The sequence below is a fragment of the Rhinolophus hipposideros genome, assembly GCF_964194185.1.
Source record: "Rhinolophus hipposideros genome assembly, chromosome: 21".
Classification (NCBI taxonomy): Eukaryota; Metazoa; Chordata; class Mammalia; order Chiroptera; family Rhinolophidae; genus Rhinolophus; species Rhinolophus hipposideros.
Window position 1 is genome coordinate 45,077,393 of NC_138067.1, and position 25,259 is coordinate 45,102,651.

General features: G+C 49.4%; 2 protein-coding genes across 2 annotated transcripts; both read right to left on the reverse strand.

Annotated features, from left to right (window-relative positions):
- Positions 1-795: 795 nt before the first annotated feature.
- Positions 796-25,259, reverse strand: LOC308489921 (transmembrane protease serine 9-like; the record flags this gene model as incomplete). Its single annotated transcript, XM_081031536.1, has 11 exons — positions 796-948; positions 1,276-1,412; positions 1,966-2,231; positions 2,603-2,759; positions 3,220-3,294; positions 4,930-5,052; positions 18,155-18,332; positions 19,774-19,910; positions 21,089-21,357; positions 21,660-21,843; positions 25,208-25,259. 11 exons carry the CDS (start codon positions 25,257-25,259, stop codon positions 796-798), a joined length of 1,731 nt encoding a protein of 576 aa, XP_080887662.1.
- On the reverse strand, positions 6,091-9,445 carry LOC308489707 (kallikrein-12-like; the record flags this gene model as incomplete). The annotated part of the gene is made up of 3 exons (XM_081031245.1): positions 6,091-6,246; positions 7,086-7,219; positions 9,319-9,445. 3 exons carry the CDS (start codon positions 9,443-9,445, stop codon positions 6,091-6,093), a joined length of 417 nt encoding a protein of 138 aa, XP_080887371.1.

Genomic DNA, 25,259 nt, shown 5'->3' on the forward strand with positions numbered 1-25,259 from the left:
GACACAGCAACCACCAGCCACAGCGACTGTGGCGCATTTGACATGTGTTGCGTGCGACTGAATAATGACATTTCTGATTTTATGTAATTTTAATTTAAATAATCACCTGTGATTAGTGGCTGCTGTCTAGGCCTGGCACTGGATGGAAACAAAACGATGATAGTTCCCTTTGGTTAAGTCTTCCCTCCGTGCAGGCAGACTGAGTGCTAACTGTACTTTCTCCATGCACTACTTGACAGGTAAGGAAACTGAGTTTCAAAGCAAGATGCTCACCCTGCTTCAGACTCCTTGCTCTTCTGCTTACTGGCTGGTGACCATGAGCAAGTGACTTCTTATCTGTATGCTTCAGTTTCCTCATCTGCAAAACGGCTATGATAGCAGCACCGGCCTCCTAGAGTTTCTGAAGATTAAGGTGCTTGATACATTTAAAAGCCCTTGAGCCAGGGACTGGCACACAGTAAGCACTCAAAAGACTTATTAGTTTATTTAGTAAATGTTTATTAAATCTTGGTGAGTGCCAGGAATTGTCTTTGGGGCTGGGAATACACCAGTAAACCAAACAGCGATTAATAATCACTCCCGGAGTCACAAGTTAGTATGTGATAGGATTTGAACCCAGGCCTCACTAATTCCAAGCTCCAAGTTGATTATTAAGCTCCAGCATCTCTCTGGTCAAGGAGGCCCAAAGGAAGTCTGTAAAGGGATCGTGGCTCAGGGTTGATTAATCACAGAGTGGACAGGAGCCACATCTCCAGGTAAGGATGAGGGGGCCGGGCTGCGGTGAGTTGGTCCTGGCTAATTGTTCTTCATAGTGTCCCGGATCCAGTCCACATATTTACAGACCTTTGTGTAGACACCGGGCTTTCTGGTGACAGCACATGGATCCTGACCCCAGGAGATAATGCCTTGAAGAGACCCATTACAGACCAGAGGGCCCCCAGAGTCACCCTGGGGATGGGGAGAGAGAAAACCAGTCAGAGAGGAGGGGAGGCCATGGGCGAGGGGGAGGTGTTGGGCATGGTATTAGGGAGGAGGTGGGGATGGTATTGGGAATGGGGTGGGAATCAGGGCAGGGGTGGAGTTATGGGTAGGAACAAAGATGGGGTTAGGGCTGAAAATGGATTTGGGGAAGGTTGGGCGGGAAATAGGGGTGAGAATAGGGATGGAACTGGATTTGGGGGTGCAGGGCACGGGGTTAGGGTTGGGATGAGATTGTGAATGTAGATGAAGATGCGAATGAGGACGAGGTTGGAGACCCAGGCCCTGCCCTCTGACCTGGCAGGAGTCCTTGCCCTCTTCCCGAACACTGGCACACACCATGGTGTCCGTGATGTTGCCAGGGTAGGCGTCCTCACACTCCTTGTGATCCATGATGGTGATCTTGGCACACCGCAAGGTGTGGGGCAGGTGCACTGTGGAAACAGCGGGAAGGGTGTGGAAAACGAGAGCCTCCCGGCTCGCTTCCCCTCACTTCAGGGCTTGTTCTGAACCCAGCACCTGGGTTCTCCAAACCCAAGGACCTCGCTCTGAATCCAGTCCCTGTCCTTCTTGCTTACAGCCAACTCCTCTCTCTGCTCGGAACAATAGCTATTGAGTAAATCCTTCATTGCCATACATACATTATCTCTAAGCCAGTTCTGGTAGGTGGCTGTGATCATTCTCATTTTATAAAGAAGAAAACCAAGGTTGAGAGAGATGAAGCCACTTACCTAAGTCCCGACGACTAGCAGTTGTGGGTCTGGGCCTGCACATCACATCTGTCTGACTCCAAGGCCCAAACACTGGTCCCCAGCCTCCCCAGCCCTTATTTTTTCACTCTTCCTGTCACCTTATCCCCCCAATACCCCCAGGTCGCCCCCTCTTGTTTCACTATGAGTCTCACCTTTGAAGGGTCTTTTGGTTTCCTACGTCCTTCCACAATCATAACCACCCTTCCCCCTCCGTGTTCCCCTGTGGAGCCCTTACACTGCGGGCTGGATGTGGTGCCCCAGCCGGAAATGAGGCAGCGGGTGCCAGGAGCGACACAGCATGATGAGAGGGTGAGGGGCTGCACGGCCCGGGTGATGAAGGCTGGTGCCACCATCTTGACCAGCATGATGTCATTGCGGTGGTCTTTGTTGGGGATGCTGTCATTGAAGTCTGGGTGGGGGAAGGACTCAGTCGCTATTCGGGTCTGCTCGTAGCCATCCTGTTGCTGGAGGTTGTGCTCCCCCAGGTGAACTACATATCGGCTGAGGTGGGAGAGATGGTGGTCAGAGATGGAAGGGTAGGGGGAGACAGGAGGTGGGGCAAAAGGCATGGGGAAGGGGAGACATGAGTGCACCTGACAGAATGAAGACCATAGTACCGCCTCCAGCCTCATCCCCATCTCCCAACGAAGCCTCCTTCCAAACCACATGCCCACCCCAGTTCCAACGTCTTCCACCCCATCTTCAGTACCAACTGGACCCCCATCATCAATGCTAGCGCCACTCCTCACCCCGTGCCCCTCTCCAACTCCACCTTTCTCACCCCGTACACATTCTCCCCACCCCCAAGCCCCTCTCCGTCCATCATTCCATCTCCAGCCCCCACCCGGCCCCGCCCCAGCCCCCGCACCCACGGCTTGCGGCAGTGGGCTGCTGTCAGGAGCCATTTGGGGGCGACGAGGGTTGCCCCACAGAGCAGCCGTGTTTTCTGGAAGAGAGCCACCTGCCAGGGCTGGGAATGAGGAGAGCACTCGTACCCCTTGATGATCCTGGTCTCTCCCCGTACATGCCCTGGAGGAAGTGGGGGCAGAAGAGGGGACTCAGGCAAGAGAGACTCCCAGAAATGGGGGGAGGGAGGAGAGAAAGAGGGCGGGTACCTGGGTCCTGGCCGGCTGACCCACTGGGACGCACTGTATGGATGGGCCAGCACTAGCGTTAAATGATTGAAATCCTCTCATACTGGCTGGTCAGTAGCCACTATCCTGAGCTCTCTGAGTGTCCCCCATACCACCCTGGCTGCTCTGGCCCCTCCCTGGGGCCCTCCTTGACCTCTCCCCATTTTAGCACCTAAAGGGATTACATCTGATTCAGCAAGGGGCCTCCAGGACATCATTATGGCTCATATATCCATTCAGATGCCCGCTGGGCTAGAGTTTGAATATCAGCTCTGTCAATGTCCAGACATAGAGGGTTGGGGGAATATGAGAGATTCAGGAGGGAAACCCCTACCCTTCCCCATTGCCCACCATACCTGTCACCAGAGCAAGCATCATTAATGGTAGAATCCTCATTGCCTGGAGTCGGGGAGGGCAGGCCCCAGGTTCTTCTGGGAACAAGGAAGGACAAGGGGCCAGATCACTTTATGGGCAGACCAGGGCTGGTTCGTGCCCTCGTCTCTCTTCCTTGCCTGCTCCAGCTGCCCCCGGGGAGAAACAACAGGGCTTGAAGAATTCCCTTGTTTTCGCAGCACCCCAAACTCCAAAACCTTAAAATGAATCTTTGGTATGAAGGGTGGCCTTGGAGGGGCGTGATCTCAGCTAGAAGCTTCCGGTATCCAAGGAGGATGTGGAGTGGCTGGGAGAGGCTTTACCCCGGGCAGGTAATGGTCTGGCCCTGTTTTAAGTCAGCCTTGGGACCTCCAAGGTTCATTTTGGAGAATACTTTTCTTCTTGCCCACCTGAGACCTGGCCAAGTCCCAGCAACTTGGGGTGGGCGGATAAAGGGAACCGGCACCATTCAGCAACCACCCAGGATGATATGGGCCCTTTGTGGGCGGCCTGGGTTGCATGGGGGTTTAGCCTGTGGGTATTCTGGCCCCAGTCCTGATGAACCCTGCCCCTTGGAAGGACAGCAGGGTAGGTTGTTCTCAGGAAGAGCCAGTGCCCTCAGCTGCCTGCGCCAGTGGGTGTGGAGGTGGAGGGCTGGACTCAGTGACAGAGCTGGGGTCAGAGGTCACTGAGGTTGGGGGCAGCTGGATGGAGAGGCAGAGAGAGACAGAGAGCCCCCATCCAAGCCCAGAAGGACAGACCAGAGGGAGAAATGGTGCTGAGACCCAGGGCAGCCTGGTACGCTCCAGTGCAGGCGCTTGGAGGGGACTCTTCCCTTCCCTCCCAGACTCACAAGCTTGGGTTGGGGCTCCCAGGGCCCAAGGTGGTGGTGGTGGCAGCTGCAGCAGGCTGGGGCAGGCTGGGTCTGCGTGTATGGCACCAGGCAGGCAGACAGGAGACTGGGCCTCCTAGCCCTGCCTTATCGCCCTGGGGGCGGGGTGTGTGTGGGGGCCCTCCCTAGACCGGCCCTGGGCCTCTGTGCTGCAGCCTGCCTGCCGCTGTCACCTCTTCAAGCTCCCCTTCTGTCTGATTTTCTCAATTTCTCCTCAATTTTGTGACCCTCTGTCTACATCCTGCCCTGTCACTCCGAATCTCTCTTTGTCATCTATTCACTGCCTTTCTGTAATTCTGCGTGTGTGTCATTTTTCTCTTTCTGTCCCTGGGCTTTTCTGTCATTGTCGATCTCTGCTTTTCTCTCCCAGTCTCACTCTGGGTTTCTCATTCTCGATCTTTCCTTTTGCCTCTCTGCCTGCCTCCCTCCCTCCATCTCTCACTTTCTCTCTCTCCCTCTGTCTCTGAACCCCTCTTCTTCCACCTCATCCCCCAGTCTCTCTGTCTCTCCTCCTGTCCCTACCACTCCCTCCCCACAGCCTGAGCCCAGGTGGGCCCCTGGCCTCCTTTGGGCCCCTCCCTTCTCCATTCCAAGGAGGGGGGGGAACTGGGGCGTCACAGAGGTGGGGCTGCTACTAGGCGAAGGAGCAGGACAGAAGGGTGGGGGAGGCAGGTCAGGGCCTGTGGGAGTCAAGGCCCAAGAAAGGGGAATCAGGTCTCCTCTGCTGACCCTCCGCTCCCTCTTCCCACCTCCCAGTCTGCCAGAAATCCCAGGGTCCTCTGATTCCAGCCTTGACACTTACTTGCTGTGTGACCTGGGTCCGATGACTTCCCAAATCTCTGCAAAACTCGAGTGACAATCCCTACGTAAACTGGCTTGTTTGTTATCGGTTCGATCGCCTCCTTGTCTTGCCTTCCTCTCTTCCCTAACCAGATGTGGAGCAAGACTGCCAGGCAGGCCTGGCTTCTGACAACAGCCAACCGTGTCCCCAAACCCCAGCTCTGCCTCTTCCTCCAATAGTGATGACGTGGGACGAAGGACTCCACCCCAGTGAGGCTCAGTTTCTTCATCTGTGACATGGGGGTGACAGCCCTGCCTTGGGAGGTTGGGATGAGGACTTCAGGAGAGCTAAGGACAGTAGGTGCTCAACAAATGCTTCCAGGGCTGTCACGATCACCTCCGCACCCTCTTCCATCTCACATTCCCCTGCCGTTCATGGGGAGTTCTTTTTCTATCTCCTGGAGAGGTGGTGAAGTGAGAACCCAAGGGGGTGGGCAGGGCTATTTTAAAACAGGTTGGGTCCTCTTGCTTTCCAAGGCTGCACTCCACCCTCCATCATTGCAGGCATGAAAATGAATCCACATCCCACATGAAATGTAACGTATGCTCAACTCCAGCAGAGCCAAGTTGTCAGTGGCTAGTTGAAGGAATGTTACGTTTTATAGACATTTAATTAAATGGTAGTGAATTCCTATTTCATGGTTTTCCTTTGGTATTTTGAAACCAATAATTTTTCCCCTTTTGAGTCCTTGGGGGCCCTTGAAAAGCTTATAAGCTCTGGGTACAGTTCCTATTGTATCAGGTGGAGAAAAATGGCCCTTATTTTTACTGTTATGAGTACCTTTTTCTACTCCATTCCTGTGTGACCCGAGGGAAAACCTCACCCTCTCTGCTCTCTATTTCTACACCTGTAGCTAGGGGAAGTGATAAGCCCTCCCTCCATTCTCAACCAGCTCGGGGATACCAAATAGACAGACATCTCCCCTCCTCAAGTTATAATATATTTATTTCAAATAATCACTCCCTCCTCCCCGAACCATGGGTCTTACAAAGGCTGGCTGGAGTTGGAGTTCTGGGAAGAAGATCCCCAGACCAAGAAGGGTGAGAGCTGGGGATGATGATGGAGGAGCGATCGGAGTCCTGAGGGTCGGAGTAGCCCCCAAACTGAGGTGGGAGGAGCAGGTCAGTTGTTCTTCATGACCCTCCGGATCCAGTCCACATATTTGCAAATATAGGTGTAGACTCCTGGGATGCCTTTTTGCCCACAAGGCCCCACAGACCCCCAGGACACCAGACCCTGAAGAACTCCTCCGCACACCAGGGGGCCCCCAGAGTCACCCTGGAAGGAAGAAGGGGAAGGAGCACAGCCTGAATATGGCAGAATTCCTGTTCCAGCTTTCCTCTCCCCAACCCATCCTAGGCTTTGATGACAGTGGCGCCAAGCCTAGTCATCAAAGAACACAGCCAGATTCCCCAAGGTCAACAGCAATGGCTGACCAATAGAGAAGAACACAGTGTTCCTAGGAACCAATCCCAGAGAAGGAGGGCGGGACTCCATAAAGGGTAGACAGGACTCCTTTTCTCAAGGACAATGGCTGGGGCCCTGATCAATGAGGGAGGAGAACACGGACATCAATAACCAATCCCAGCAAAGGGGGATGCGTCTCCATAAGAGTTCTCTGAAGGATGATGGCTGGAGCCCTGGCCAGGAGGCCCTGGCAGCCTCCTCTCTGGAGGGCTCAAGCAAGAGGTTAAGGTAGCAGAATTTGAAGATGAAAGAGCCCTCCATCCCCCTTTCCTGCATCCATCCTGGAATCTCTCACTCTCACCCAGGCCAGCATCAACTGGAGGATGGTATGGGGAAGACTCAGAACTGGAGAAGCAGCAGGTTACCTGCCTGAGTTCCAAATGCCGGCTGGTTCTTTGTCTTCCCCCAGTTTCTCTTTGTCTCTTCTTCTCCGTCTTCTCTCTGCCCATCCTCTCTCTCTCTCTCTCTCTGTCCTCCACTCCCTGTCTCTCCCTCCTATTCTGTCTCCCTCCGTTATTTTGTGCCTTCCCTTTTTTCTGACTTCATCTTTCTCCCCTATCCCCTTCCCCAGACTCGCCCTCCCCATTTCTCCCCTTTGCTGTCCTCTGCTTCCTGCCCTGGGTGACTATGTGTCCCCTGCGTTCACTCACCTGGCAAGCATCCTCCCCAGTGATGCCACCTGCACACACCATGTTGTCTGTGATTCTCCCAGGGAACACAGCTCGGCAGGTGGAGCTGGAGACGATGGAGATGTTCAGGCACTGGAGCCGGTCTGGGAATGGGTCTAGGGGTGGAAGATGCGTGCTGCCAGTTCCCACAAAACTCCCCACTCTGGGACCACCTCTCTCCTCTCAAGAAAGCTCAGTCTAAGTCTATGTCCCACCCCCTCCCTGGGACCTCCACTGCAACCCTCAAACCTCTAAATTTAAGATTTATATCTTGATTTTGTAGTGACCCTTGACCTTAGTGTGTGGGCCCAGTCCCCTTGACCTTTAACCTATGACTTTGAGTGCCATATTCTAGACCCCTCCAACCTCAGATACAGTGAATTCAGACCTGACCTTTTTCTTCTATCTCAGCTATTGGGACCTTTGACCTTCCATCTTATCATCCTTTGATCCCAATTTGACCTCCTGTCTCCTGACCCCATGTCCCTTGTTTTCTTTCACCTTAAGCTCCAACCTCAGTTCTTCATCCTCTCACTCATTGATTCCCAACTCCAAAATGACCTGTGATCATGGTTTATTTGACCCCTGACCCCATGACCTCTAACCTCTAGCTCCATACCCCAAACCCTATGACTTCCAATCACAGACCAGTGATCCCCAATTTCCATCCTTCGATTGTGGCCAGCTTGTGCACCATCTGGATCCCATGACCTCAACTCTTCAATGACCTTGACCTCCAAAGTCCATGACCTGTGACCCCATGATCCTATTTATGTGTGCATTTTGCTCCAGCCTGATGATCCCTGACAGCACTCTGACCTCTAACCACCTCTCTGACTATGACTTCTGACTCCATTCTCAACCGCTAACCACTCTGACGCTCAAGACCTAATCCACCATGATCTCTGACCGCAAATTACAATTCTGATGTTTGGTCCTTTATCCACCCTTCCTCTGAGATGGAATGACTCCTGACCTCTCACGCTATACCCCAGATTTTTGCCCATCCTGACCCCTGATCCTGGGGCCTCCTTACTCCACGGTCGGTTGGTGGTGCCCCAGCCTGAGATGTGACACTCAGTGCCACCCGCTGCGCAGGTTGTGGGCAGGGCCAGGGGCTGGACACTGCGGGTCAAGAGGACTGGGGTGCCCAGTCGCAGAAGTCTCAGGTCGTGGTCATGGCTCTTCAGGGCTCCCTGGTAGTTGGGGTGGGTCATGGAGAAGCCGCTGCGCCGGATCTGCTCCGTCCAGTCCAGCTTGCTGAGGCTGTGCTCCCCCAGGCGCACCCAGTACCTGCTGGGGGTGTGGGGTGCAGCAGCTCAGCGCACGCTGGGTGGGCTGTCCCCAGGCTCCAGGCCCTCCTGCCTCTCTCTGCAGCTCATGTCTGGCCTCTCGCTCCCTCATGCATTCTCTCTCTCTCTCTCTCTCTCTCTCTCTCTCTCTTGCTCTCTCTCTCTCTCTCTCTCTCTCTCTCGCTCTCTCTCTCTCTCTCTCTCTCTCGTTCTCTCTCTCTCTCTCTCGCTCTCTCTCTCTCTCTCTCTCGCTCTCTCTCTCTCTCAGTCTCTTTCAGCCTCTGGTCTGTCTCTCCATTGTTCTCCACTGCATCTGTCATTTTTAGCTGGTGAAGCCCACAGCGCGGGGACATCCGTCAGTCTTATTCACTGCTCTGTCCCCACCACCTAGAACACTGCCTGGGCTGTCAACACTGTCGACTAAATGAACGCTTTCTGTCCTGCTTGTGTCTGTCTCTCCTTGTCTTGAATCTCTTCATCTCTTTGTGTCTGAAACTTCTCTTTCCCAAAAAAACCCATAGTGTCAGACCTAGAAAGCCCAATCCTCTCTTGTACAGATGGAACCACTGAGGTGGTGCAAAGAGTCTGTCAGACATGGGCCCAGGGCCCAGCCTGGGTCAGGCAATGGCTGGGGCTGGTGTCAGATACCACATAGGAAGGAAGTGGTGCAGGAGGGAATGGGAGGGGGTCGCTGGGCAGGTTCCAGGACCTCCCCTGCCCTTCATCCCACTGCACCCCACCCAGCCACACCCTAGGCCCAGTGTTGATGAAGTCCTACTCCTTGTCTAACCTCAGACTGTTTTTGTGGCAGCACCGTCTCCTCACTCCTTGACATCCCTTCCCATGAGCCCCGACCTCGAGTGCTCTCCTCCCTGTCACCTTCCTTTGCCCACTACTGGAAGGGACCCAGACAGGAGGCTTACCTGCCGCTGCAGTGAGCTGCTGTGAGGACCCATCTCCGATCAATGAGGACCCCCCCACAGCGCAAGTTGGCACCCTCGAACAGCCCCACCTGCCAAGGCTGTGAGTGAGGAACACATTCCGTGCCATTATAAATCTTCTCTTTGGATGCATGGCTGAGCCCTGAGGACAGGAGTATGGGCCAGAGAGATGGGGTCAGAGACCTAGAGATTGTGGATCAGAGATAGGAAGAGAGATACATGGATGGAGACACACAGAGAGAAAAAGGCAAGAGAAAGACAGAGACCCTGAGACAGACACAGGGAGACAGACCTAGTGAGGTATAGAAAAAGACCTCGTAAAAGACCCAAGATATTCAGAGAGGAATAGAAAGAGGGAAACAGAGAGAGGTGACTAAAGATAGAGGGGAAATAGAGAGGCAGAGATTGAGAGAGAGAGAGAGAGAATATGGCAAGGAGAGACAGAGGGGAGATGAATCAAAAGATAAGATACAGGGGGAGAGATGTGCAGGAGCTGGGGAGCTGGAGGTGAGTGGAGGCGCAGAGCCAGCCCCGAGCCCCTCCTCAATGCCATGCTGGGGGCCAGAGCTGAGATAGGGAGATGGGGTCCCCACAGGGAGGAGGCAGGGATTCTCTTTCCTTCTGGGGAACTCACCAATAACACACAGGAGCAAAAGGGTGCTGGACCCCGTGGCAGGCCACCTCCAGGTTCTGGGGGAAATGTGGGGGACTCTCAGAGACGGCTCTGTCCTTGTCAACCTGCCCCTCCCTTCCCGTCCTTCCCATCATCAGCTCCACAAGAAGGGGACAGCCCGCCCTTCCCTCTCTCTGCTGTCACCCCCTCACCAGTGACTGTCTGCCCCCTCCTCACCTTGTGTCTCTGCCTGCTGTCTCCTCCATGTGGCTGCTGCACTTTCAGCCTGTCTGTCTGTTATCTGTCTGCCCACCTACCTGCCTGCCTTGTCATCTGCCGGCCACTGCCAGTCACCGCTTCCACTGTTCACCTGGCTGGCTTCTCAGCCACCTGTCATGCTGCACTACCTGTCCTCTTCCTTCTGTCTGTCTGTCCCAGACCAGCAGCTGACACAGCTTTTAACTCTCTTTGTCCCAGCCCATTCAATTTCCTGGTTGAGGGAAGGGGACAAGGAAGACACAGGGTGGGGCACCCTCTAATCTCAAACAAACTCTTCTCGGCTAATGACCCTTAATTAAGCTCAGCTAAATGGAAGCGGAGTGGGGAAGGGGCCCAGGATGGTGTGGGGGGAAGACCCGGCTCCACTTCTCCAAACCAGCCAGCAGCCCCCTGGCTGATGAGTCAGATGACCTGGAAGCTGGGTTCTAATCCCAACTCCAGTGGTGGAGGCTCAGGGAGGGTGGGGTGCAGAGACACCTGGGGCCCCTCCCCGTGCAGTGCAGGGGGGTGGAGAGGCAAGAGGGCAGGAGGGTGGAAGTGAGAAGCGGGGAAACCAAGGGCAGAGAGAGCCTGAGAAAGAGAAGAGGTGACAGGAAGAGAGAGAGAGGGTTTCCAAACTGGGTTCCATGGAAGTCTGATTCATTCATTTATTATTTGTTCATTCTTTTATTATTTTTTTTATTCTTTCTCTAAATCTCGGTCTTTTATTTGAGCTAGGTCTGTACAGAGATTCAAAGAACATTATTTTACAGTGATTCTCCAAAGAGCAGTTAAACGGACCTAAAGAATATTATGCTAAGTGAAATAAGTCACACAGAGAAAGAAAAATACCATATGAAGTTACTTATATGTGGAATCTGAAGAAGAAAATAAATGAACAAACAAAACAGAAACAGACTCAGATACAGGGAACAAATCGATGGTTGCCAAAGGAGAGGGGCGTTGGGGAGCTGGGTGAAAAAGGTGAAGGGATTAAAAGGTAGCAATCGGTAATTAGACAATAGCCACACACAGGGCCGTAAAGTATAGTATAGAGAATATAGTCAGTAATGTTGTAATAACTATGTATAGTGCCAGATGGGTACTAAACTAGTCAGGAGGATCACTGCACAAACTAAGGGAATTGCCTAAATGCATAGTCAACTGTGTTCCTTGCTTCAGGAAGTACAAGTCTTCTTATATATGTGCGGTCAATTGATCTAATTCCATGCAAGTGTTTTCTTGCATAGGGTTTCCACTGAGAAGAAGGGGAGGTGAGGAAGAGAGAGAGAGCACAAAAGCATGAGAAGTCCCCCCACTCTATTCCTATCTTTTTTGGGGGGTCTTGGATCTCTTTCTTGCTCTGAAATCAGAATCGCAAAAACTTCTACTTTTGATTTGTGCTGCTACACCCCCTATCTCAACCTCTCTCTTTCTGTGGATTGGGGGTGGAGGGCACACCTGGTTTATTGAGATGAAATTCACTTGTAATAAAATGTACTCTTCAGCTTCTGTGGAGAGCTAGAATGTGAGCCCAGCATTGCCAAATCCTCTGACTTTTCAAGAAATGCCGGCAATTCAGATTTATGTTGGGACATTTCCTGACTTTAAATATTGGCCAACAACCCCCTCCTCTCCAAACAAAACAAAACAAAACAAAACAAAACAAAACAAAACAAAACAAAACAAAACACACAAATATGGATCCAACACAGATCGCTCTCTCTCTCCTCTCCCTCTTTCTCTGCCTTTGTCTTTTTCTTTTTAAAATTTTATTGGGGAATGTTGGGGAACAGTGTGTTTCCCCCGGGCCCATCGGTTCCAAGTCGTTGTTCTTCAGTCTAGTTGTGGAGGGCGCAGCTCAGCTCCAGTCCAGTTGCCGTTTTCAATCTTTAGTTGCTGGGGGCTCAGCCCACCATCCCATGTGCGAATTGAACCGGCGACCCCGTTGCTTAGAACTCAGTGCTCTAACCAACTGAGCCATCTGGCCACCCCTGCCTTGACCATTTTTTGAAGTAAGATTCACATAACTTAAAATTCCGCACTTGAACCATTTTAAAATCCACATTCATTCAGTGTTGTGCAACTATCACCACAATCTAATTCCAGAGCATTCTCATCACCCCCAAGAGATCCCATACCCGTTAAGCTGATGTCCATCACCCAGTGAATGGATAAAAGAATGAAGCACTGACCCACACTGCAATGCGGGTGAACCTTGAAAACATGATGCTGAGTGAAAGAAGCCAGACACAAACATAAGTATCGTAGGATTGCATGTGTACGAAACGTCCAGCATAGGCAAATGCAGAGACAGGATGCAGATTAGTGGTTGCTGGAGCTGGGGGGAGTGGGTAATGGGGACTGACTACTTAGTGGTTCTCTTTGATGCACAGATTTGTACCTTGTGGCTTCCGGCTAAAACCAATTCCTTCTTTTTGTAGCTGGAGGCTCAGAAGGCAGGGCCTGGCTCGAAATCACACACCTTCTGTTTTCAGAGAAAGCTCTGAAGTCACTTTCCCCAGAGAACCCCCAGAGCTCTCAAGTTCCCGTGCCTCCGGCTCCCTCCTGGGCATCAGCATAAGCCAAATATGAAAGCCCATTGCCTCGAGAGAACTCAGTCACCCCAACGCTTGGGCATAGATGTGGAAACTGAGGCACCACTAAATAAAGTCACTTGCCCAGAGTTACACACATAGCTGGTAAGTGGCAGAACCAGAGTTTGAACCCAGGCAAGCTGTCTCCAGAGCCTGTATTATTTGTTAATCATCATCCAAATATTGAAGGAACAAACGAATGAAAAACTGAAATAGATGAACGTAGGAATGCTACGGATTTCAAAGAAAGAGGATATCTTTTGAAATCATTCAGACTGGGTTGAACCCGCAGTTCCTTCCATGACTCACTGGGGGCCATTAAGCCACTCTCTTGTCCTAACCTCAGTTTGTCCATCTGAAAAGTGGGGTGGGAGTAAGCTAAATATCTACACATGTCTTCCTCGTGGGATCATCAAACATGGCAACAAACATGGGTAGAGATATCAGGTAGGTAAAGTGTAGACACTATCAAAATCACCCTTAGTTTATTTTCTTAGCAAGGAATTTTCAAATCTGACTTAGATAACAGAATCTTCTTTTTACCTCAGATGTGAAGAAATAGCAGCTATAACTTGCTGCTGCAACTTCTTTCTCTTCTGGCTATCTTTACACCTCTCTCTCATTCTAGTCTTCTGCTCATTCATTTATTCATTTACTCACTCATTCATTCAATCACTCAACAAACATTTTGAGATGCCTTGTGTGCCTGACACTGCTGGGTGATGCTGAGACCATAGAGTTAATCAGAACCAGCCCCACAGCCCCGTTATTCTTTCTTTTTTGCTTCCCCCCTTTTTTTCCACCTTCCCCCCACTCCTACCCCCAACTCCAAGCCGTTGTTTCTCAGTCCAGTTGTGTAGGACACAGCTCCCTGGCCCGTGCTGGTGTTATGAGCCTTGCGCTCCCCTCACCCCGGGCTGAGGCAGTTGGTCACTGGTTGTCGGTCGGCCAGTCACAGCAGCTCTCTCTGGCTGCTGGCTGCTCACACTGGCCACCAGCGCTCATGGCACACGGTAGCCCACGGCAGCACACGGCAGCCCAGCTGCAGGGAGAGCTGTTGTTCACAATCTTAGCTGTAGAGGGCACAGATCACTGGCCCATGTGGGAATTGAACCGGCGACCTCGGCATTAGGAGCACGGTGCTCCGACCACCTGAGACACCGGGCCGGCCCAGCCCCTTTTTTCTATCATTCTTCCCAGCAAAACTTCTCCATGGAGATCTACTCACTGCTTGCACCCTGCAGACATGCTCTTTTGGGGGTTCCAGAGACTTCCATGTTGAGCAACCCAGTGGTCACCCATCTGTCCTTTTCTTGCTCAACCTTTCCGCAGCATTCCACACGCCAGCCGCTCCTCTCCCAGCTTCCGGACGCCATGCATTTCTGGTTTTCCTCCTACTTTGTTGACTCTTCTTCCTGTTCTCCTTCATGAATAGGCCTTTTTTTCTTCCACAGGTATCTGTACAAACAAGGGTGTTCCCAGGGCCAGTCATAAGCCGTGTTTTGTGCACTATGTACACCTGAGATTTATCTGTCACATGTCACCTGGGGCAGGTTGGTTCTCAGGCCTCTCCCCAGCTTCAGACCTATGCCTCCAACAGCCTCCTGAAGGATCCAAACTGAACTTACCATCTGTCCCCATCGACCTATTCTCAGACCCCACTCTCTGTCCGTGTGGTGGCCCCACCATCCCCCCAGTCCCCTTGTCCAGACACTTGGGAGACCAACACATTTTCCTTTCTTCTGAGATGTCCCATCTACTCCCAAGATTTCCTTAACCGCTACCTGCTCCCTATCTCTGAAATCTGTCTCCTGAGCTCTGGAGTCTGTCTTCTTTCTGGGGAATGGTTATAGCATTGTTCTCCATCATCCTTTCCTCCAAAAAACCTAACCGGGGTCTCCTGCCTTCTCAACCCTCCCACAACCTGTCTGCTTCCCTCATCTTGTCATTGAACCTGTTAGAATGGAAGCTTGGGCTTAAAAGCCCTTTGACCCCTGTGATATTGTGATTTATAATAAGAAAGATATATTTGGTCTTCATCCCAATTTGGGTACAGAACTCCTAAAACCCTTAGTATTTCCTAAATGAAGGTGATGATAATGGCATCTTGTTATGTTATCGAGGTGACTTTTGAAAAGCACCTAAGGAAGGGGGTTGGTCACCAAAGGAACCAACCATGTGATTAGAGAGTTAGAACTTTCAGGCCTACCCTGGACCTCTGGGGAGGGGATAGGAGCTGGAGGTGAAATCAGTCGTCAGTGCCCAATGATTTAATCAACCATGCCTGTGCAATGAAACCTGCATTAAAAACTCAAAAAGATGGGTTTTGGAGAGCGTTGCAGTTGGTGAACACTTGCAGATCTGGGGAGACTGGCACCTGGAGAGGCGTGGAAGCTCCAAGTCCCTTCCCCTTGCCTCAATGCTGTGCCCTGCACGTCTCTTCCGTCTGGCTGTTCCTGAGTTACATCCTTTTATAATAAACTGGCGATCTATTGAGTGAAACGTTTCTCTGAGTTCTGTGAGCTGCTCCAGCAAATTAATCAAATTCAAGGAGAGGGTTATGGGAACCTCCTATCTATAGCTGATGGTTAGAAGCATCTGAAGTGGGGTGGAGCTGGGGAGGCAGTCTTGTGGGACTGGGCTCGTAAACTGTAGGATCTGACTATCTCCAGGTAAACAGTTTCAGAATTTAGTTTCAATTGTAGGACACCCACTGGTGTCCGAGAATTGCTTGGTCTGGGGGAACCTCCACCCCCACCGCACACATTGGAATTGGGTGCAGAACCCAATTATCCGCATTAGCCTGGAAAGTCTGGCCTAGCCCCTTATCCAAAGTCCACAGCTGGGGGGTGGGGGTGGCTTAGGTTGGCCTGGATCCTTCAGACTAGAAGGGAAAAGTCCCTGGGAATGGTCATGGGGGAGAAGTAGAAGAATGCATCTCCAGCGGATGGGTTCAACTCACTGTTTGAATTTTCCTTAGTCTAGGTTGATACTTCTGTGAAATGGGGAGCTGACCTTGGGAGAATGAAAAGGGCTTTATATGCTTGAACAGTGTCAAGAAGCATTGTCATCCCTTTGACACCCCTCCCTCTTTACTTTTCAGTCTCTTTCCCGTGTTCTCCATCCCCTCCCTCCACCAGCTTCCAAATTCTTCCCTGTCCAGGTCCCCATTTTATTAACATTCCCCTGGCCAAAAATAGGAAGAGATCACTTTGAAATCCCGGGAGAGGAGGACGGCTGAGAAGCCTCAGCGCCTGGCCACCTGGCTCGCCTTCCCGCTTTAAGGCGTGGGCAGTCAGAATCTCCAGCTCAGGTATGCCATTATTTTTTGTTCCACAGGAAGGATTTGGGCGTTCACTTCTCACTCTCCCAAATCCGCAGCTGTCACCCAAGGCAGCTTGCGCTGGCACTGGGGCCTTGGAGACACGGCACCATAATAATTATATCAATAAAAGCAACAATACTAATGACAGCTGCCACTTAGTAAGCACTCAGTACCAGGTGTTCTTTCCAGGGCTTTTTACATATTAACATTACTAATCCGCCCAAGAGTCCTCTGAAGCAGGTGCTGTTTTTTTTTTTTTTTTTTAAGTTCATTAATATGTTTAGCTAGTTCTCAATGTCAGAAGAAGGGTTGTTGAATCAGTGATAAGTACGAGACCCCTGTTGTTTTCCTTATTTTATTCCCCTTCATCTCCATTCCCTTCAGCTATTGTCTTTGCCATTGTGTATCTTTTGCCATCCTTTTGTCATCACGTGTCCTTTGCTCTTGTTTTTACTATTGCATATCTTTGCTACTGTTTTTATTGTGTATCCTTTGCTATTATGTTTGTTATTGTTTGTCTTTTGCTATTGTATTTATTATCACATAGCTTTAAAAAAAATTAAGGTGAAATTCCCATCTCATAAAAGTAACCATTTAAGGTGAACAGTTCAGTGGCATTTAGTATATTTGCAATGTTGTATATCTTTTTATTAGGATATGTTATAACGAATTGTGTATTGTTTTGTGTGCCAATTTATCTTCTTTCCGCACCATCCTACTTAAAATAGCAACTTCCCAGATGCCAACATTCCTTGTCCTTCCACCCTGCTGTTTTTTCTGCCACCCAACAGTCTATTTCTTTATTCATCTTTTTTATTGTGTCTCCCTGCAAAATAAAGTAAGCTCGACAAAGGCACAAGTTTTTGTCTGTTTAATTCACTGTTTATCATCTGTATCTACAGCAGTGCCTGGCTCATGATTGGTACCAATATTTGTTGAATAAACAAAATTGTGTTAACCAACACCCAGGAGAGTGCCTGCACATTTCAGCACTGAATAAATGTTTGCCAAGAAAAATAAATGAATGCAACACCTTTTGGACACAGCAAAAAGGTTGTTATTGACATCCTAAGGTAGTATTTTATAAGGAACCATTGAAATAATAGTGGCAAGCACTTGACATTTATCCTGACAGAGTTGAGGGAAAATTATGAACCCTGTTTTTCAGATGAGAAAAGAGGTGGTGACTTATGACTTGTTTAAATCAGGGCTTGAGGGTTTGACCACTGCATTCTGGGGCCGTGGGCAAAAATGTAACAACAGCAAACAGCAAGGGGGACTGAACATGGGTATTCCTGGAGGAGATAGGACAGGATATTGGTGGAAAATAGGGTCCAGGTGTGGAGACCCCCTTTGGGACACTGAACCCCATCACTCTAGACTCTGGAGTGCTGTTGATCTTTAGTGGGCATGGGGATTCAAAGCCTGGGAGTATCGGCAGAGGCCGGATATTGACAGAATGTAGGCTGTAGGTAAGGATAGGACATTTGGGAGGCCCGGAACTGCGTGAGCATGAACCATTATGAGGATCCAATATTAGCTGTGATGAGTCAGTCATTTAGAGGGGCATAGAATGTTGTCATGGCAGAAGATTGTGGGCACAAGAGAATATTTTCAGAATGAAATGTCATGGGAGTTTAGAATCTTGAGTACAAAACATAGAAGGATCAAGAAAGTTGGCAATGAATAAACATCTGAAGCAGAATAGGATGTTGTCAGGGAGGGTCCATTCACAGGAATGGGCTAGAGGTGTTTGAGTGTCCCACAGATAAAACATTTACATGGTGGATTTGGGTTTATGTTCAGAGTTGGGACGTTCGTGGGACTAGGAAGTTTCAGGGATGCTGGCAGTGACTGAGTGCTTTTGAAACACTGAATATCAGCTGGGATGACACATTTTGAGGACATGGATCACTGGTTCAAGTGGAACGTCTGCGAGGGGCAGAGAAGCGCTGGGCAAACTGAGTAAGGTGGGCACATTGGAAGGAAGAAGGTGGGAAAGTCAACCCAACTTTTATTGTGGGCGCTTCATCCATTTCTGCTCCTGGGTTTTCTGTTTTTGGATTGTTTCTTGAATCCATGAAACATATTGAGAGACTCGGGTGTAGACACCAGGCCGGTTGGGCTGCCCGCATGGGAAGTCGCCCCAGGATACGATGCCATACAGCGTTCCTTTGCAGATCAGGGGGCCCCCGGAGTCACCCTGAGTGGGGGAGAGAGAGAGGTGGGGTCTTTGCTGGGGCTAAACAAAGGCAGAGATGGGGACTTGTGGGGAGAGAGTGGAGTCCAGAGTTGAGTGGAGTTCTAGACTCCCATGACATTTCATTCTGAAAATATTCTCTTGTGCTCACAACCTTCTGCCATGACAACATTCTATGACCCACATGGGGCAGAGATACAGAGAGACAGAAGAGCTGGTGAGACAGCAACACAGCGAGAAACAGATAAGACCAACACAGAGGGACAGAGAGTGAGAGACAGAGAAAAGGAGGGCGTAGACACCGAGACAGACAGGAGGGAGAGAGAGACTTTTGTGTCCCCCTCTGCTTTTCTGTTCCTCAGTCTTATTCAAGTGGTGACAGCTTACCTCACACACCCATTCTTAGTTCCCTACACCAAATCCCACCTTGTTCCCTGTCCCCCAAACCTACTACTGCTTTGTGGTTCCTTCATGCCACCTTAACCCATCCACATGTGGGTAGAGTATGTACACATATGTATTTCCACTTCACCTCCTGGGCCTAGGGCAAGCATTACTAATTGATAAGGCACACATCATTAATCCATTATCATACACTTTCCCACTGAACCAAAACTCAATCTAAGAGATCTTCTCTATTAGACACAGGTTGTTTTTTTGCCCACGTAGTATCCATTATCCCTTATTTTGGTAATAGCCTCCTGATTTTTTTCATTTGGGGAATGATCCCTCCCCTACTCTCAATTCGTGCAGTTTGTCCCTGCCCCTTTCAACCCTCACAGTGAGTCATGTGACTCAGACTTGGTCCTTCAGAGAATCCCACAGCTCTGGCCAGCCTGATGGTTCCAAGACACGTGACTTAAGTCAGCCTAGTAAAAATCATGCTCAGGATGATTACGGAAACTCTTGGAAAAGAGATGTGCTGTCTTTGCAACAGGGATGCTGAGAGGGTGGGATACAAGCCCAAAGCTGCTGGGACCATCTTGCTATTGCACGGGAGAAGCTTAATTGAAAACGAAGCCAAAACAGAGAAGAGTTGAGAGTGAAAGGGAGACAGAGTCCTAAACATATTCTCTGTGCACCTGGATCCATCCATGCCTAAAGCAGGCCCCTGGGCTTTTCAGTTACAAAAGTCAGTGTTTTGCTTGAGGCAGTCTGAGCTGGGTTTTCTGTCACTTGTAACCAAGAGGATCCTATCCTTGACGCATGTCAACACAAGGATCGGAGCAATCACTGTCAGTCAAAGCTGGACCAAATTAAGATGACTTATATTTGCCATCCATGGGTACTCCCTTTTTTCTTGACCCTCTGTGCTACGGGATATCTCACCTTACAAAGACTGATTCCCCCAAGGCAAGAAGCAAATCCTTTCCTGCCAGAATCTGTCTGTCTCCACTCTGGCTTCCCCTCCTGGCCCTGGCAGCCTCCAACCCCAAGCCCTCACCTCACAGGAGTCCTTGCCTCCCTCTTTTGTGCCGGCACACAGCATGTTGGGTGTGATTTTCCCTGGGTAGTCTTGACGACACTCCTCATCTGAGCGTAGCTGGATGTTGGCACACTGTAAGGTTTGTGGATAACTCACTGGGGAGGAGAGAGAGGAAGGTCTAAGGATACCTGTCTTAGACAAGCTATGGGGTGGCAGTTAAGTAGGAGAGTTGGTAGAAAATAGAGATGGGAAGAAGAAGATGCAGGAAGAGATTGGCTATGGATCTGGGGAAAGTGATGGAAGAGACAGAAATGTGGAGAGATAAGGAATGAGAAGTGGAAGTGAACATGAGTGGAGAGAAAAAATGGAGAGGGATGGGGCAGGGAACTGGCAAGGAAGGGATACAGATGGGGCCGTAGATGAGGAGAGGAGAGTGATGGGAAAAGAAAGGGAGTTTGGAGAAATAGGAAGACAGAGATGGTGAGACAAAATCGGAGATGGGGAAAACGCAAGGAGAGATGCAAAGAGATGCGGGAGAGTAGGAAAGTGGTGGAAAGAGAGATGGGGCATGTTGGGCAGAACGATATGGAAATGAGATTGTGGGAGCTAGGGGCTGCCAAGCTGATGCAAAGGACTCTTGCTAGAGGTCAGGTTTATAGTCACATATATGTAATTTATTCACAAAGGATATGTTTTATTATATTTACTAAATATATCAATATACTTAATATTGCTAAACCTATCAATATATCATTTATTTTCTAAATTATTATAAAATTATAAATATTATTCTAAATATTATAAAAATATTGCAAAATTATAAAAATATTATACTTATAATAATAAATATAATATAATTATAATATAATTACATAAATGTATTATAAAATTAGATTCATTTTCTAAATTGTATATTTATGTAATTATTTAAATATACACTATAAATATACAATTTAGAAAATGAATCTAATTTTTATAATTTGCATATTTACATACAGATATATAGAGATGTATATTTTCATAAATTTGCACATATTAGTATATACTATATTTCTATATATTTATAAATATATACAAAGGATATATATAATCTAGAACATATATAATATATAACTATAAATTTATATAAAGAATACATATAACATCTATATATTTATAAATTTATATTTACATAAAGGATACACATAACTTTATAAATGATATGCAAAATATCATATAATATATAACTATATATATTTATTTTTACATATACAGGAGTTCTCCAACCTACTGTCCCATCTCTGCCCAGTTTCCCCAGACACTGAGGCCTCAGGTCACCTGTGTGGGTGCATACCCTGGGGGCTGGTGGTGGTGCCCCAGCCAGACACCCGACAGCAGGTACCAGCGGGGAGGCAGTCATCATGGGAGAGGGGCAGGGCGCGGATACGTCTCGTGAACTGGACTGGGGACTGCAGCTCCAGCAGCATGATGTCGTGGTCATGATTCAGGTGAGTGGGGCTGCTCTGGTACAGAGGGTGGGGGATAGAGCGGAGTACCTCCCTCACCTGCTCGCCAGCCTCCACATTCCTCAGGGAGTGCTTGCCTAGGTAAACTCTGTATCCACTGTGGGTGCAGGAAGGGAGTGGTTAGAGGAGAGGATGAGCCCATTTCCGCCCTAGTCTCTTCTCCAACCCACCTTCCTCATCTCCAAACACATCTTCTGCCACATCTTTAACTCCAGTCCCCTCCAGACCTTCTCCTTTAACCCATTCCCATCCCGAATCTCCTATGTCCACCCCAAACCTCATTCTCACCCATTTCCATCCCAACCCTCTCACTCCAACCTCATCTTTAAATCCAACTCCACACCTACCACCCGAATCCCATTCTCGTCCCTACCCCATGATCCCCTGGCCCCTACATACTCCTTCAGACAGTGTGCTGCAGTGAGGACCCATCTGGGGTCAACCAGGACTCCCCCACAGAGCAGCCGCCCCTGCACTAGCAGGGCTACCTGCCAGGGCTGAGAGTGGGGGAGGCAGGTGTAGCCACCTGGGAGAAACCCATTGGTCCCATTGCTGACGAGAATCTTGGGATACTGAGAGATGCCTGGTGAAGAAGAAAAAATGTTAGAGAAGTGGGGTCCAGGGAGAGGAGGAGGCTTTGCGGTGTGGTTCCTGAGCTCGGGGAAAGGGTCAGAATTTGCTCTAGGTGGTCGGGAACTGATTATTCATTTCTTGGCCCCTGGGAATTGCCATTTTCTATGTAGTGGAGATGACCACATCCTTTTCCTTAGACGTGTCGTACCCTCAACTGGGGATTGAAAAAAGAATTCACAGAATGAGGATGCTTCTGATAAGCAGAGATCTGACTTTCTCCCCAGCTGCATTTTCTCTCGCATTCCACCATGGGGACCGATTTCAGGAAGTAGAAGTGAGAAGGACCTACACTCCTACTTAGGCATCCATTCATCCTTTCAACACGTATTTACTGGGTGCTCCGTGGCTTTTAATACCATCCATAGGCTAACCACTTCCAAATTCAGTTCACAGGATTTCTATCACCTGACCTTTGCTAACCCCTTCAACCTCATCTCCCACCTCTCTCCTCTTCACTCATTCTCTTCCAGACTCATGAACGTGTTCTTGAAAAACCAGACCCTTTGCACTTGCTGCTTCCTCTTCCTCGAGACCTGCAGTGTTTTATATGGCAGCCGGTAGCCACATGTGGCTATTTAAACTTAATTAAAATGAAATTAAAAATTCAGTTCTTTAGTCACACCAGTCACATTTGAAATGCTCAATAGTCTAAGTGGCCAGTGGCCACCATATTGGACAGTGCAGACATGGGATGGAGCTAGAGATATTATAGATAGATAGACAGACAGACAGACAGATAGATAGATATAAGATAGATAGATAGATAGATAGATAGATAGATAGATAGAAAAAATATTCCACCGACTGGCACTCAGAATCTAAAGGTTACATGTCTGGGTCCCTCTTGACTCTGAGAGTTCCGCTCAGATGTCACCTCCTCAGAGAGGCCACCCCGATCCCTGGTCTAATATTGCCCTCACAGCCCCTCAGTCATTCCCTATGACACCCCGCCAATTGGTTCTCAGAGCTACCATCACTATTCATTTCTCTTTATATTTATTTACGTTTATGTGTTAAAATCTCCTCATCTGGACTGTGAGCTCCATTGACAACAGGTAGCTTAACTGCTTTATTCAGTCCTGCATCCCATCCCCAGGACCAACCAGTGTCTGGCACACAGTAGGTGCTCAATCAATGAATGTTGTGTGTGCTAGGCTCTGTGCCTGGCATTGGAGGCACAGCAGCTGGCAGTGGGACAGAGAAAGTTGAATCCTGAATGTGTCACTTTCCGGCTGGGTGATCCCACCAAAAATTGCCAGCCTCAGTTTTCTCAGCTATAAAGTAAAGAAAGTAACAGTTTCGTCTCTCATGGGGCAGTTGTAAGATTCAGTAAAATCCTACATCTGAGACACTAAGAGCACTCAGTAAGTGGGGACTGTCATTATTAATTATTAACTGCAATAGGAGGGCCCCAGCTCTGTGGCCAGCAGATCATTTTCCCACCTACATAAACGGTGGGATCAGCCCAGCGGTTCTCAGAGTTGGGGGCAGGAGTCATTGTGGGCACAAGGTCATTTCAGGTGGTGCAGGGACGAGATGTAAGTAACACTGAATTGCACCTTCAGAATCTCTGTCACCGTCCAGTTCTCTTTCAATCCTGATTTTATCAAAGAGAAACTCTCATGATGGTGCAGATATGGTTTTAACGCTTCCCTAATCCTCTCTGAGCTCACTTTTTAAAACCTAAAAGGGAGCAGAACCTCTTGGCCTGCAACCTGAAATTTATTAAGTTGAACCATCTGTAATCGCTGTTTTGGAGGAGGTCAAAAAAGGGGCTTAACTATTGGCAATTTCAGAATCCAACCCAATAAACATATTGCCTTTGTTTCACTGGACAGGGTTTACTTATTTTTCTCTTTTATTTATAGCAAAGAATGCAGTTTTCCACTTAGGACAGTGATATAAACTTTACTTTTAATACTATTCAATTAAAAAACATGGGCTCTAAGCAGACCATTAAGTCTAAAATAATGAAGATGGTTTGCCAAGCTGTGAAGTCCTGGGTGTCGGGGCCGGGCAGGCAGCGTGGATTAGAATCCTGACTCAGACACCACCACTGTGTTTGGGGCAGGACTCTCCTGTCTCAGTCTTGGGTTTTTCACCTGTGAAACTAGAGTAATTATAGTGCCTGTACCTCTTAAGGCTGTGGAGGATTCCACAAGCCAATGCCTGCGGAGCTCCTCGCAGGGCGTGACACACAGGAGAGGCTGGAGACACTGGCAGGAGTCCTGGGAGTGTCGCCAAAGGAGAGAAGCCACCCTACCTCCAGGCCCAGCGTGGTGCTGGGTGCCAGGTGCCTGCGGACCCCTCCCTCCTTCAGATCTCTCAGCTCAAGGGTCAGGTCTTTTGGAGGGGACTTCCAGGCAGGGAGCCGTTACTACATTTCCAGGCTCCTGGCTTGGCCCCTTGAAGCTGCCACCTCACCTCTTATCACAGTTGTAACTAATTATTAACTAATTATTTGGTAGTTGTTTGAATGTCTGCAGCTGTGGCCGCTAAGCTGTGGGTGCTGACAACAGAAATGTGTCTCTGCTTGCACAGCACCCAGCATACTGCCTGGCATGCAAAGCTGTTGTTGGGTGAATGATGCATGAATAGGGTTTGCAGAGAACTTGCCTGCAAAGGCAGGGAAGGGGGCTTAAATGTGAGGAGAGGACCGACTCTGGGGGGACTCGGATAGGTTTGGGGTCACGCCAAGGAATAAAGGAAGAACTAGAAGGTTCTGGAAGGGGCTGAGAATACTACTAATAAATAAATAGTAGGGAATAACTTCCTATCCCTTTTAACTGCCTCGCACTCAGCACATGAGAGGCGTTACCTCATTTTAATATTCACAACAACCTTTTGTGGAAATGACTTATATGTTCCCATTTTATAGATGGAACAACCTAGATGCAAAGAAGCTAATTTACTTGCTCGCAGTGGCACTGTCAGGATTTGACCTCTTGTCTGCCTGACTCCTGTAATTCTCAGGAAGGCCAGGAGGCCTCGAATGTGGGAGGGGCTGCTGTGGGGGTATTTGAAGGGCTGGGGGTGGGCTTTCCAGGGCTGAGTAGGACAATCAGAGAAGGGGCCTGGTGGGGAAGAGTCTATCAGTGCTGAGATGGGGTCGGTGGGGACAGTGAGCTGAACCCAGCCAAGAAACCAGGTCACTTAGGGATAAGCAGGAAGCTCTCAGGCTTGTCCCTGTGGGACCCAGCACCTCCCAGTGGGCAGGGGCAGAGCTCACGGGTTCCCCTCCCCCTCCCCATGGCCTAACCCCTCCTACCATTGTCTGGGGTGGCCACCCCACCTCCACCCCCTCGCATTCTTACCGCCTGACAAGGCCATAGTCTGGAAGGCGATCACTGCGGCCAGGGGCCACAT